At 48.5% G+C, this 14,233-nt stretch overlaps 1 protein-coding gene across 1 annotated transcript in view; it reads left to right on the top strand.

Annotated features, from left to right (window-relative positions):
* Positions 1–14,233, top strand: part of GALNT14 (polypeptide N-acetylgalactosaminyltransferase 14) — a 183,325-nt gene that overhangs the window by 79,804 nt on the left and 89,288 nt on the right. Inside the window, exon 2 of the mRNA XM_084625285.1 lies at positions 121–290. Coding sequence (XP_084481411.1) covers positions 121–290 — 170 coding nt within the window. The remainder of the gene's footprint in view (positions 1–120; positions 291–14,233) is intronic.

The following is a 14,233-nucleotide window of genomic DNA, read 5'->3' as shown; positions in this document are numbered from 1 at the left end:
AGAGAGCACCTGTGCTGAGGAGCTCCTAAGCATTTGCTGGGTGTCCCTGCACTCTATCCAGAGACACCTGTGATGTGCAGGCCTCCATGTTCTGATGGGGTTCAATGTTTGTGTGTGCAGGGCTCAGATGTCGACTGGGATGACCTCTGGGATCAGTTCGAAGAGAGAAGGTACCTGAGTGCCCGGAAATGGAAGGGCGGAGAGGACCCATACCGCCTCTACGCCTTTAATCAGCGGGAGAGCGAGAGGATTCCCAGTGACCGTGCCATCCGCGACACCCGGCATTACAGGTTCTTGCATCCTTCCCATCCTCTTCCTTGATCAGGCAGCCCTAGTCAAAAAGGGACATGACTGGCCCTTCCTTAAAGGTGTGCACTGGAGACAAAAAACCTACACTTGGGGAAAATTAATGGGCCAAAGATGTAGCAGACTGTGTTCTTGGATTGGGAACATACCTAGGGTATATCTTTGTCTTCAAAGAGACCCTGATGAGATAAGACATGTTGGCTTAAAAATAATTTCGTTACATGCATTACTAATATCACCTTAGACAATTAATTGAAACAGCTTTTGTGCTATTTGATACTTTGTTTGCATTTCACCAGGGCAGAGAAGCTAGACTGGTCAATTTTACTTCTTGTTTATAGTCAGTTTCTCCTGGTTCTCTTGTGCAAACACAATGATGCTGTTTTAGTTTTTTTCCAAATTGGAAGGGAATGTTTAAATCCTCAAAAATCCCTACTGATTGCACTGAAACTTAAAGAATGTTTCTTGATTTACATGCTGACCTCCAAAAGAATGAGATGGGTCCACAAAATCATGAGATGGGAAATAAAAAGCACTCAACATTTATTTTAAGCCAGTCTGGCTTCTGCTCCTTTAGGATGCATTCAAGTCCTGTTTTCAAGCTTTTCTCTGCAACCATTAGGGTTAGAAACTTTACTTTTTAAAAGTGAAAGCAGATATCGTCTCCTAATCATGTACCTCCTGAAGCCAGGGCTTTCAGAGAAGCACCAAATATCATGAGACATGCAATAAAATCCTGAGAGCTAGCAACTGTGTGATGATTTTTTTTTTAATTCTATTTCTATGATGCTTGTGACCTCTCCCACTTTCTTCAATATAAACCAAACCTAAGTGTTAGGCCTAAATTTATTGAGTGTCCCTTTCATTAGTTTTTGGATGCTTGTGTTGAGTAAACAGTAAATTCACTGATCCACCCACAAATGAAGAGGATTTGGTCTGTATTTTCTTAGGATGAGACTTTCCCCTTGTGTTTGTCTCGTCTCATGTATGACGCTGACATTCTATGCAGTGAAAACTTCACCTGCTCAGCAGGGTGAATGCCATTGGATTCCATTCAGATTCTCGAGGGGAAAAATACACCTCACCTTCCTCCAAGGCAGGCAGAATTTTGAGTGAACAGGACTCTGTGTGTGTGTGTGTGTGTGTGTGTGTAAACATACCACCAGCACTGATTCCCTCTGGCCCTAGGAGATGTTGTGCTGTGGAGGGAACAATCAGAGGAGGCACCAAGTGCAGCACAGCTGCTCCCTATTCTGTTCAGCAGAGCAAGGGGCTAATAAAGGGAGGACGGGATTATTGCAGAGTGAAAGTGTGTGTGTGGGGGGAAGGCGGGGACAGGGAGAGAAATAACTTGAAGGGGAAAGGAGTCCAGGAGAGCTGGCTGTATTTCAAGGAATCCCTGTTGAGGTTACAGGGACAAACCATCCCGATGAGTCGAAAGAATAGTAAATATGGCAGGTGACCAGCTTGGCTTAATATTGAAATCCTAGCGGATCTTAAACATAAAAAAGAAGCTTACAAGAAGTGGCAGGTTGGACATATGACCAGGGAAGAGTATAAAAATATTGCTCAGGCATGTAGGAATGATATCAGGAGGGCCAAATCGCACCTGGAGCTGCAGCTAGCAAGAGATGTTAAGAGTAACAAAAAGGGTTTCTTCAGGTATGTTGGCAACAAGAGGAAAGCCAAGGAAAGTGTGGGCCCCTTACTGAATGAGGGAGGCAACCTAGTGACAGAGGATGTGGAAAAAGCTAATGTACTCAATGCTTTTTTTGCCTCTGTCTTCACTAACAAGCTCAGCTCCCAGACTGCTGCGCTGGGCATCACAACATGGGGAATAGATGGCCAGCCCTCTGTGGAGATAGAGGTGGTTAGGGACTATTTAGAAAAGCTGGATGTGCACAAGTCCATGGGGCCGGATGAGTTGCATCCGAGGGTGCTGAAGGAATTGGCGGCTGTGATTGCAGAGCCATTGGCCATTATCTTTGAAAACTCGTGGCGAACGGGGGAAGTCCCGGATGACTGGAAAAAGGCTAATGTAGTGCCAATCTTTAAAAAAGGGAAGGAGGAGGATCCTGGGAACTACAGGCCAGTCAGCCTCACCTCAGTCCCCGGAAAAATCATGGAGCAGGTCCTCAAAGAATCAATCCTGAAGCACTTGCGTGAGAGGAAGGTGATCAGGAACAGCCAGCATGGATTCACCAAGGGAAGGTCATGCCTGACTAATCTAATCGCCTTTTATGATGAGATTACTGGTTCTGTGGATGAAGGGAAAGCAGTGGATGTATTGTTTCTTGACTTTAGCAAAGCTTTTGACACGGTCTCCCACAGTATTCTTGTCAGCAAGTTAAGGAAGTATGGGCTGGATGAATGCACTATAAGGTGGGTAGAAAGCTGGCTAGATTGTCGGGCTCAACGGGTAGTGATCAATGGCTCCATGTCTAGTTGGCAGCCGGTATCAAGGGGAGTGCCCCAAGGGTTGGTCCTGGGGCCGGTTTTGTTCAATATCTTCATAAATGATCTGGAGGATGGTGTGGATTGCACTCTCAGCAAATTTGCGGATGATACTAAACTGGGAGGAGTGGTAGATACGCTGGAGGGGAGGGATAGGATACAGAAGGACCTAGACAAATTGGAGGATTGGGCCAAAAGAAATCTGATGAGGTTCAATAAGGATAAGTGCAGGGTCCTGCACTTAGGATGGAAGAATCAAATGCACCGCTACAGACTAGGGACTGAATGGCTAGGCAGCAGTTCTGCGGAAAAGGACCTAGGGGTGACAGTGGACGAGAAGCTGGATATGAGTCAGCAGTGTGCCCTTGTTGCCAAGAAGGCTAATGGCATTTTGGGATGTATAAGTAGGGGCATAGCGAGCAGATCGAGGGACATGATCATTCCCCTCTATTCGACATTGGTGAGGCCTCATCTGGAGTACTGTGTCCAGTTTTGGGCCCCACACTACAAGAAGGATGTGGATAAATTGGAGAGAGTCCAGCGAAGGGCAACAAAAATGATTAGGGGTCTAGAACACATGACTTATGAGGAGAGGCTGAGGGAGCTGGGATTGTTTAACCTGCAGAAGAGAAGAATGAGGGGGGATTTGATAGCTGCTTTCAACTACCTGAAAGGGGGTTCCAAAGAGGATGGCTCTAGACTGTTCTCAATGGTAGCAGATGACAGAACGAGGAGTAATGGTCTCAAGTTGCAGTGGGGGAGGTTTAGATTGGATATTAGGAAAAACTTTTTCACTAAGAGGGTGGTGAAACACTGGAATGCGTTACCTAGGGAGGTGGTAGAATCTCCTTCCTTAGAGGTTTTTAAGGTCAGGCTTGACAAAGCCCTGGCTGGGATGATTTAACTGGGAATTGGTCCTGCTTCGAGCAGGGGGTTGGACTAGATGACCTTCAGGGGTCCCTTCCAACCCTGATATTCTATGAGTCTATGAAATGTAAGGACTTATCCGGCTAGTTCTCCATCAGCCAAAGGAAAGGGCTTCTGAGTGGCTCACTCAAAGAAATCTTTCTGCTTTGGAGGGCCATTTGGATGGTGCTTTGCAGGCGGATTTGTGCCATCTGGGGGATTGTCATCTTTCATAATTACAGTGCTGCTTGGCTTAGGGGTGATGGACTCCCCTAATGACAGTCAAAAACTGACAGGCAGCAGCCGAGTGCTTTCAGCTTTTTTTTGGGGGGGAGGATGTGGAGGGGCCTGATTTCACTATACAGTATCTAGGCAAAGGATTCTGATATTTTCCTTTACAAGAGCTCACCCAGTTTTAATCCCCATTTTCTCCACGAGGCTCTTAAGGGGAAATGCTGCCACAGGCCTGTATCCTACCTACTCGGCACATCTTGTCCTTTCATCAGTCAGTTGCATGTAGCAATAGCGGCCCCCATCGTCCCCTCCTGTGGGCAAACTTGTGATAGGGAATCTCCCTGAGGTTCTTGTGGCAAAGTGTTCTCTCTGGCCATTCTTCCCAGCCAGCTTCTTGCTGGTGCAGTTCCAACAGGGTCACGCTCACAGGGCTCTCTTGGCCAGCAGCAGTCTCTGTGACACTACCCACTGCCTCTAGCTCTAATAACTTTCTCCTGATCCATGTTGCTGATGCAGGGTGTGGCACGTCCTACCCACTCCCCAGGCCTGGATCCCCAGACCTGCAGAGAACCCTTCTCAGGATCCTGCAGAAAGAGTAACTGCTGCCCTATGGAGACTTATCCCATCCCTATCCCATCTTTCAGAGGGGAGAGCTGAGATCTCCATGAGTGGGCATCTAGGGGATACAATCAGGACCAATGACTATGCTTCTAGGCAGTATTCCTTTCAGTGCAGTGAACAATCAATCACTAATGGGTTCTTCACCTCCTTGTGAAGTACATTACTCACACATGGGGCAATACAAGCACTGAGGGACTTGCCCAAGGCTGCCTTGAAGGCCAGGGGAAGATCCAGGATGAGAAACCAGGACTTCCTGGCCCCCAGCTCTGTGCTGCTTCATGCGGGGCAGTGACAGGTGGTGCAAAGAATTATTTAAAAGGTTTGCGCTAGAAGAGACAGCAGAGACTTGTTGGTTTGGCAGTACAGTGAAGGAGCTACATCTTCTCCTGGACAGTATCACCTAGCGGTGGATTTGATGTATGGGTAGGGAATCTGCCCTGCCTGGAGAGGCTGGGGCAATCTGAACTCTGCCTTCCGAGAGCTAAATTAGAACTCCTTTCTCTTGTGTTCCCCAGTCCTGCTTCTCCTTCCGCAATTCACTTGGTTTGAGTTATAGCGGGGCTCTGCTTGCTTTCCAAGGACTTAGCCCAACCTTAATATAGTTCCCATCCAACCGCCATAATCCTTAGTACTCTGATAAGTAGAGACGGACCTGGTCTGAATCTGGGTCAGAATCCGATCCTGGGTCTGGATTTGAAATTCCTAAATTGCCTCTGTGTAAAGGGGGAGAACTGAAATGTGGGAGCCAAACCGCCAGCATTAACTTCCCCAATTCAGCTCCTAAGGCTGGAGCCTGAGCCCATCTCTAATGACAAAATTGCACCAGTTCTGTAGCACAATTTCTGTTGTGATTTTTTTCCCCCCCACTCCCTTGCCTAGTGAGCCCAGATGCTTTTCCCTCCGAAGGGGAGCTGACAGCCCTGATGGACACATGCTATGGCTGAGCAGAGAGATCCTGCTATTCCTGGAGAGAATTAATGCAGGGGATATTAACCATCTGCCCTGTTTTCAAAGGAAAATCAACTAGACTGACCCTTTCTCCAGACCCTGTTGTGGTCTGGCTGCTTTTTTTTTCTGGGTGCCGGACATGGTGTTGAGTGTGTTGGAAAAGAAAAGCTCTCATTAAGGGAGGAAGCAAGGGCACAGCGTGTGGAGGGGCCTGGGCTAATTACATTTACTTCCAATTTCCTTAACCTGATAATTGGATTCTGATTTATTGAATATGTCTGGCTAATGATGCATCATCCACAGTGTTGTTCAAGCATTAGAGCAGCCACTAAGGAACTGGGGCTGCCTGGAGATTCAAGAGCACCAGACAGCTGGGAGGAGGGGGCTTCAGGAAGACCGGTCTAACAGCGCTCCATGGAAGAAGGTTTTTGTTCCCTGTGCAGCTGTTTGGGGAGGTGCAGCAGTACGCCCCGGCACTACAGTGTGCTTTGCAAACAGATCTCGCTGCTACGTCTCATTGGATAGAGGCACTGAGGAGGGTTTGTTTGTTCTCTTAGCATAGCCTGGTGGGTAAATGGAAACTGTCATATCAGACTCTCGCAGCAGGGAGATTTTCAGCGGCTGACGGGCTGCACGAGGGAAAGGGTAGAGGGGAGTCAGGCTGGGGTTGAACGCCTTGGAAACTGGTGCTGTACCTCCTCCCAGGCAGGAAGAGTTGAGCCTGCGAAGGGCTGGGGAGCTCATGGGAGACCGACAGTGACTGTCACTAATGGCAGGTGAGCTGCGAAAGGCTCCGTTTGGACAAGCAGCCAAAGGACAACTTCGGTCTAATGAGCAGGCTTGGAATCCCTTGGGAACAGGCTTTCTCGGGGGAAAAAAAAGCCAGGGGCGGCCAAAAATTTTTTTGCTTGGGGCGGCAAAAATCCCAGAGCGGGCCCTGGTGGCAGCACCTCCCATTAGGAGGGGGGCCCTTTGTGCTAGGTGCTGGCCCCACATCGAGGGAGCAACTTGTTTACTTCATTTATAGCGCTCTGGCTTTAGGTCAATGGAGTGTCCACACTACTGACCCCGGGCAGTGTCAGCTTTGCCTTTCCGCTTCCCCCCTCAGGCAGCATTACGCTGATTCAGGTGGAGTTGCTGTCGTCTTAGGCGAGAGATTCAACTCCCGCCAGAAGGCTGGCTGAGAGTGGCCCTTCTGCCCCTTGCTGGGGGCCTTTCTGCATGTCCCCCCCATCCCCCCCAGTAAACCCCTGTCCCCAGGAGTGCAGGTCCTTAGCCAGTAATTCAGCGGTGGATTGCTGCCTGCGACAAAGTGCTTTGCTCTCCCTAGCCGTGCCCCTGCTTATGCCCACCCCCCTCCAGCTCTGTAACTCCTCCAGCAGCATTGTTGGCTGTGATGAACCACAGGTGGTTTCTCAGAGCAATAGTATCAGCCACAAAGGGTCACCTGCTGGGCCTGCAGCAGGAGGAGTGGAAACGGGAGATGTGCTCCTCTCAGTCCCTCCACTGCCCCCTGGCCCTTTCCCCTTCCAAAGCTGGCAGGGGCGTGTTTGAATCTGGTGCTCTGGGTCAGCCCATTGGAGAGATGAGGAGCAGCTGTGAAGTTCATTCCTGGATCTGAACTTCCCCAAAATTTGCAGGGTGTGGGGGGTGGATCCAGGGTTCAGAGTCCTAGTGGGAGTGCTGTGGGCCCACCTCTCGGACAAGGTTCTGTTTGAGCCGAGTTTCAGGTTGCTTCTTCTCCAACCCTTTTCTCCCACCCCAACCGTAGGGCATGTGTGACTGCAGCAGGACTAGCAAACCTCCAAAGCACAGTCATTCCCAGCCAGTGTCACCTGCCCAAAGAAATGGGAGAACTTCCCTGCTCTTGTGCTTGTAGCTTTTCCACTCTGAGTGTGATGCTTTCTCCGGGATGGTTCTCGAAGATCTCCCTGCTTTTTGTCCCAGCCCAGCTAAGCAGCTGGAATGGCCAGGAAAACTTGGCAGGCTCAGAGCAGCAAACTCCTGTTAAAGAGTCAGAGAAAAGGGGCAAATGTTTGAGTGGGGCCGGGGAGAGGGGGCAGGAGGGAAATCTGGCACCAATCTCCAGTTGCTTTGCAATATTTTTTTTCCCTTTGCTGTTTCAGAGGTGGTGCTCTGCCTCAGACAATGAGGAAATGTAGAGTCAGTGGAATTAGAGCAGGAAAAGACCTATTAAGTCATTTTATCCATCCCTTCCCAAAGCCAGGTTGAAAAACAGTCCACAGGGAGCAATGACTTGAGCAATGGGGCTTCCACCACTTCTCCAGGGAGACCACAGTCTAAAGGGTCTCACAGTTGGGTAATTTTTCCTGGTAACCAGCCTAACCTTTCCTATGTTTAAGTGCATTCCTGGTTAAAAGTTTTATACCCCCTTGGATCATCAGTGGCTTTCAACCTGTGGTCCACAGACCCCTGGGGGTCTGCAGACTGTGTCTAAGATTACCAAAGGGGTCTGCACCTCCATTTGAAAATTTTTAGGGGTCTACTAATGAAAAAAGGTTGAAAACCACTGCTCCAAGCAATGCCTCTCCCTGCTTTAAGCACTTGTCGATGGCAGATGGCATCCCAACCCCGTTTACCAAACCATTGAACGTTAAACATTTCACGTTCCCACAGAACAAAGGCATTTCCACATGCTCTGCTCAAAGTTAGTAATTCATCGTTCTTAAAATACTGCAAGTCCAAAGCATGGCTGGCTGGCCTTTGCCAGAAGGTTGACTCCATAGCACTGTACGAGTGCCTCTAATGCACAGCTTCTCTGTGCAAGCTAGCTAGTCCACTGAGGGCTGTGATCCACACACGCACTCTTGAATTGCATCCCTGTCATGTCCCCCCCTTAAATACCCACTAGCAAACGTGGTGATAAAATGGGAACCCAGGTCACAGAGAGTCAGGGTTGTGGGTCTGTGTGTGGTGCGGCGCAGAGGGGTGTGCTGTTGCTCAGCAAGTTGGGAAACGGTCAGAGAGTAGGATGCATTACCCAAAGCCCTAAGAATTCTCAGTGATGGCTTCTGGGTTTCTTCCAGCTGTAGCAGGCACCTCCCAAGGAGTTCAGACATTCCGGTGTTCATGGTATTACTCTTCCATATGCTAGTCACACTGACCTCCACTGTCAGAACGCTCCGCTGGTTTTTTAGGCGCACCCGTGGTGGTGCTGCACTGGCCTTGAGCTTGGTCTTCCTGATGATGATAGAGTGAAGGGGAGAAAATGGGTTGGTGGTGGGGGTACATTAGAAGACAAACTCTGGGAGGGGAAGAGTGAGGGAGCCTCTGAAGGACTTGTCTTTATCATGTATATGACATGGCCCTGCACAGGGCCTCCCCATGTGCCTAGTTTCCAGTGTTTGCCTTGCTTTTTCCATCTCAATTCTAATACGAATTTAGCAGCTACTACCTCAAGAGCTGCTGGAGCTAGAAGGCAAAGCCTTGATGCCCTCTGAAATCCTGGAGTAGTGCAGTGATACTCTGCTTAAGCACCTTCCATCCGAGGGTCCCACAGTGTTTTACGCACATGCCCATCTGTATTAACCTCTAATTCTACTGCTGCCTGAGAGAGAGCCGCTGCTAAAACTAAGCTGGACTTGAAGTGGGAAGTAAGAAGGTGGTAGGAAGACTGATGGGATTGGAGGGTAAACTGCTAGAGCTAGGAGTACTTTGGCAGATCCAGGGCCATCTCGAATAAACCTGTGTGACCCTGCCAAGCCATTCACATACCGTCCTTCTCCCAATCCCTTTGCTGCAAGGCCCATGAATCAGTATGTCACCTTCTTCTCATCTCCTACCCTATGGCCTACATAGGCCAGCTTGTGGTAGTTGGTGAGAGTTTGTCTCCCCATGGGTGGATAATCTTTCCAGAATGGGAGCTTGTGCTTGTAGAGGCAGTTAGGGGGTCCCTGTTAGAGAGAGGTAGGGGCTTAAAACTGCTGTTCCCGACCCAGGCTGCAATAAAGAGGGGGCCGGGTGGTATTTGGAGACCTCAGGGGCCCAAGCAGTTTTCAGCACAGGGTTCCGTCAGCACAAAGCCACTCTCACAGACTGGAGCAGGAGCACATCAGCCTACTATTTTGATCTATCCTTTGTGTGATGGTACACATGGTGTGCGCCGGGGTGTTGGGGATCTGTGCATGTGTGTATTTTGTGTGCATCTGTGTACGTGTGTGTGCAGGTAGGTCAAACGTTTGTGTGAGTGGCATCTGAAAGGTGAGTGTGCAGTGCAAATGTGTGCTGCAAGGCATGAGTGGGGCAATTGTATAGTGTCTGTGTGCTCATGTGTGCTTTGGAGTTACATTTTCCTGTTGAGTTGATTATTGCAGTGGTTCTCAACCAGGGGTACGTGTACTCTTGGGGGTACTCAGAGGGCTTCCAGGGGGGTACATCCACTCATCTAGATATTTGCCTAGTTTTATAACATACATACAAAGCACTAGGAAAGTCAGTGCAAACTAAAATTTCATAGATGCTGGTTTGTTTATACTGCTCTGTACGCTATGCACTGGCATGCAAGTACAAAATTTATATTCCAACTGATTTATTTTATAATTATATGGTCAAAATGAGAAAGGAAGCAATGTTTCAGTAACAGTGTGCTGTGACACTTTTGTATTTTAATGTCTGATTTTGTAAGTTTTTAAGTGAGGTATAAATGGGGGTATGCAAGACAAATCAGACTCTTGAAAGGGGTACAGTAGTCTGGAAAGGTTAAGAGCCACTGGACCATTGCATTCCAGACTCTGGTTGGGCACTGGATTGCATTCAAGCACTCTTGATAATTATATACTATCTCAACAATAGCAAAAGTCATAAATGGGAACAATTAGATTTTGACAACATCCCCTTGCCTGAAAGTTTTCTGTGACTCCTCAGCCCCTGTATTATTTCTCCTATTGCCTTGTCATTCTCCAAATCTAGTTACCTTTCTGAAGCCTGCTGCACTAAACCTGCTTAGAAATGAATCAAAATGAACAATTTGTCCTGACAACTAGAAACAATTTCAACACTGCAATATTTTGTACCACCAAAGGAAATTTTGGCTTTATGTCTTTTCCTTGCTCAGCTTCCTCAGAGCTCTTTGTAATGTTCTCTGCTATCCCTCCAGAGGATCACCTGAAATCATTAGTGTCTGCAGAGTGACCTGTGTAGAAATGACCCCTTCTCACTCCACTGAGCCCTGTGTGTATTCAGAGTCTCATATCTTGCTTACATTTGTGACAGAAAACTGCTTTCATTGCTCCTTTCAGAGCCAACACCTGTCTTTGGGGGAGAGAGTTGGACCCTCTCCTGGCTCTCACATCCTCATGACAATTGGTAACGCCCAGCTGCAGAACTGAACTCTACCCTCGTTACTGAGGTTGCGTGGGTAAAACTGAGGGCAGAATTTGAAGACAGTACGAGGGGTTGTGCATGTGAATGTGAGGGCAGAATTTAGCCCGCAGTATCTTTATTACTGCTGATACAGTAGGGTCCCTCTCTGATCCCAGGTGAGGTTTGCATGGCTAACAGATAGATAAATCCCCATGTATTTCAAAGGAAACCCATACTTTAAAGCTGTCATGATTTAATTGCTGCCTTTCCTGTTGCTGACCCTAGGTGGTTTTTCTCTTTTGGTTGGCAGCTGCAGTGTGGCTGGGCTAGTGCAATGTCCTATGCCATGTGGACCAAGTCTTGAGGTCAGTGTTTACTCAGGCGAAGTCCTGTTAACTTTGATCGATACCGAACGTGGCCCTATATAAACACACACACCCACGCACACCCCTGTCCAATCTGACATGACTGGTGTAGTTTTTGCTCAAGGGAAGCCTCGCCTTGGGAATAAGAGGGAGTTCTAGACCAGGGCTGAGGGGCATTGGCAGAGATGTGTTAAACCCCAGGATGGGAATAATAGTGCTTGCTCTATGCTGGGACTGAAGTGCTTCGTCTGCATAGTGGGGCATGCTGCAGGTCAGCATTGGGGCTTACTGTCATCCACTGTTTGGGGGTGAAGGTGGAAGAGGGCACTGGAAAAGCAAGGGGCACTCAGGCCTGGATTCAGGTACATTGTCTGAGCTCTGAGGTGGCTCAGTGCTGTGTGAGCAGGAGGTGCTGTGCAGTAAGTCAGGACTGAGGAACATTGGCTGAGCTGTAGGGTGGGGGAGCAGGGAGCTGGTGCCACAGTATTCTGCAGGGGTGGTCCCAAACACTTCCTCAAGACAGAACAAGAAACAATGGTCTCAAGTTGCAGTGGGTTTAGGTTGGATATTAGGAAACACTATTTCACTAGGAGGGTGGTGAAGCACTGGAATCGGTTACCAAAGGAGGTGGTGGAATCTCCTTCCTTAGAGGTTTTTAAGGCCCGGCTTGACAAAGCCCTGGCTGGGATGATTTAGTTGGTGTTGGTCCTGCTTTGAGCAGGGGGTTGGACTAGATGACCTCCTGAGGTCTCTTCCATCCCTAATCTTCTATGATTCTATGATAATAACATGGTGATTAGTGGGTTCGATGAAAGGGCACTCTCTGGTCCATAGGCAAAGTTATGCCATGGGGCAAGGAGTGGTAGGAGTGCTCCAAATAAGGATTGAGGGTGCATAGGGGCAGTGGGGGAGACAGTGCTGGAACAGGAGCAGATGTTGCGTGTCGGGACTCAGGAGTGTTGGCGAAGCTTGGTGACAGCATTTTTAGTCGCCAGCACCCCAGAGCCAATAATCCCCAGCAGGTTTGTCCTGTCCCTGGCTCTGCAATTCCAGTCATTTGTGTACTCTCAGGGTGAATCCAGGAGATCGATTTCATTGCCAAATAAGATTTTATTATGTTTGGGCCAAGTGTCTGATCCAACTCCTGTGTGTGTGTGGGCACCATCACTCCGGCTCCCTAGACAACAGAGGATGGTCGGTGGCAGGAAGATCCAAGGCTAGATTAGCCAAGTAGAACCTGAGCTGGGCTTCTCCTCTCGAGCCCAGCCTCTCACAGCTTGTGGCTGACCTACAAGATAGCAAAACATGCTTTTCTGAGGGACGGTTGTGACAAGGAACAGCTGGGAATAAAGGCAAGGTGAAAATGTCTCCTGCGGGAAATGGCTTAGTCACTTATTTTTCCCAATTGCTGGTGCCCCGAGAGTGCAGCATGATTTTGCTTGACATCTTTGTGCTTGTTCCAGAACCTACTGGGATAGTGAGGAGTGGGACTCTGGAAACACACTCTGTACTGATGGGGACTGGCTTGTGCTTCAATGATGAATTGTGAGCAGATCAAATGGATGTGGTTCCATTTCTCCAATCAACACTTGACTGTGACAGCTTAAAACAAAATCAGTGGTTTTTAGACTTTTTGTAGAGTGGGCAACATCTTAGCAGAGAGATTTCCCATTGGCACCTGCCCTCCTGTGCCCAGTCACACTACGACCCTTTGGTAACCACTGTAATTGCTTGCATGGAACATTAACATTAGGAACGGCTCTAATATATTTTTAGTTTCTTTTAGTGCACTTTAGAAGCTGAAAACAAGTTGGAATGGCAGCACCATGTAGCCAGCCAGCTCTCTGCAGTCCACCCGCAAGCTCGCAATTAACAGAGCCAGTTCACTAACTAGCCAGGGAGATCTAGCCAAATGCTACAAAAAAGTCCTGATGAAGAACTCGCCCTCCCTCCACGAAACCCCTTCCCAGCTGTAACAGAAAACTACAAACAATATGCCATAGCTTATACCTGTTGTCACTCCCAATGCTGGGCTCTAGGATCAGCTGACTGAGAGGGTCAGATCCTGATGCGACTCTCACCTCAAAGGCTTCAGCTGTTATAACTCAGGTCAGAGTTTGACCCAGAGTTTGCTTCTTCCCCCAACAATGAGCTACGGGCCAGTCTGGAAAACCCCTTCAATGGCTTGAACATGGGAACTCAACATTGGTTCCCTGCTGCGAAGGAGTGTTGTTGGCATTGCTGTGTTCAGATACAGTTGTGATCTGTCATCCCCACAGGTGTGGTATTCCAGTGGAAGGCAGTGAACTCCTCCATCTCATCTATTGTTTCTAGAGCCCTTGGGGATCCATGTTGTAAAAAGGGTGCTGTATGCGTCAGTGTTAGATGGGGAAGGATAAGTCCTGCTCTCATGTCTTACATGACTGCACCCCTCTAATGTCTTGCCAACTGTGAATATCCTTTGTTGTCTAGAGCAGTGCTACTCAAAGTGGTGGTCCGTGGACCGGTGTCGGTCTGCAAGCCATCGGCTGCCGGTCTGCGCGCACATTGGAAAAAAAAATTGCTGGTTCCCCCACATCAGATAGCTTGAGAAGCACTGGTCTAGAGAGCAGAACTGACACTGCTTGTGTGACCCAAGGTGTGCTCCTTTCATTGTCAAAACTGCCCGGGCAACAAGCCAGCAGCAGAACTGCACAAACATTCCCAACAAAGCCTGCCACCCTAGGAAACTCACCTGGTTCCGGGTCTTGTTACAGATTTGAAACTCAGACTGAGTTTGCAGAAAGTTCCAAGAAGGCTCCTGGACCTTTTGGGTGACCCTGGCCTGCCTGTGATGGGCCCAAACCCAAATCCGTAGATCTGAACATCCAAAACCTTAGGAAAGCTGAACTCTGGCCCCTCTAGCTTCAATCCACCTTTAGTTCTGAACAACCATAGCTCACTGTCTGGGTTAGCATCAAAATCACGTTTCAGCTGAATTTCATGTTGAGGTTTGGATTAATTTGAACTTGAAACTTGGAGTGAAATTCAGGGGGGTGCACACACATGGGTCAGTCCTGGAGAACTTGTTTGCATGA

Source organism: Lepidochelys olivacea (assembly GCF_965140295.1).
Source record: "Lepidochelys olivacea isolate rLepOli2 genome assembly, chromosome: 3".
Taxonomy (NCBI): domain Eukaryota; kingdom Metazoa; phylum Chordata; order Testudines; family Cheloniidae; genus Lepidochelys; species Lepidochelys olivacea.
This window is presented reverse-complemented; position numbering and strand designations above follow the sequence as displayed.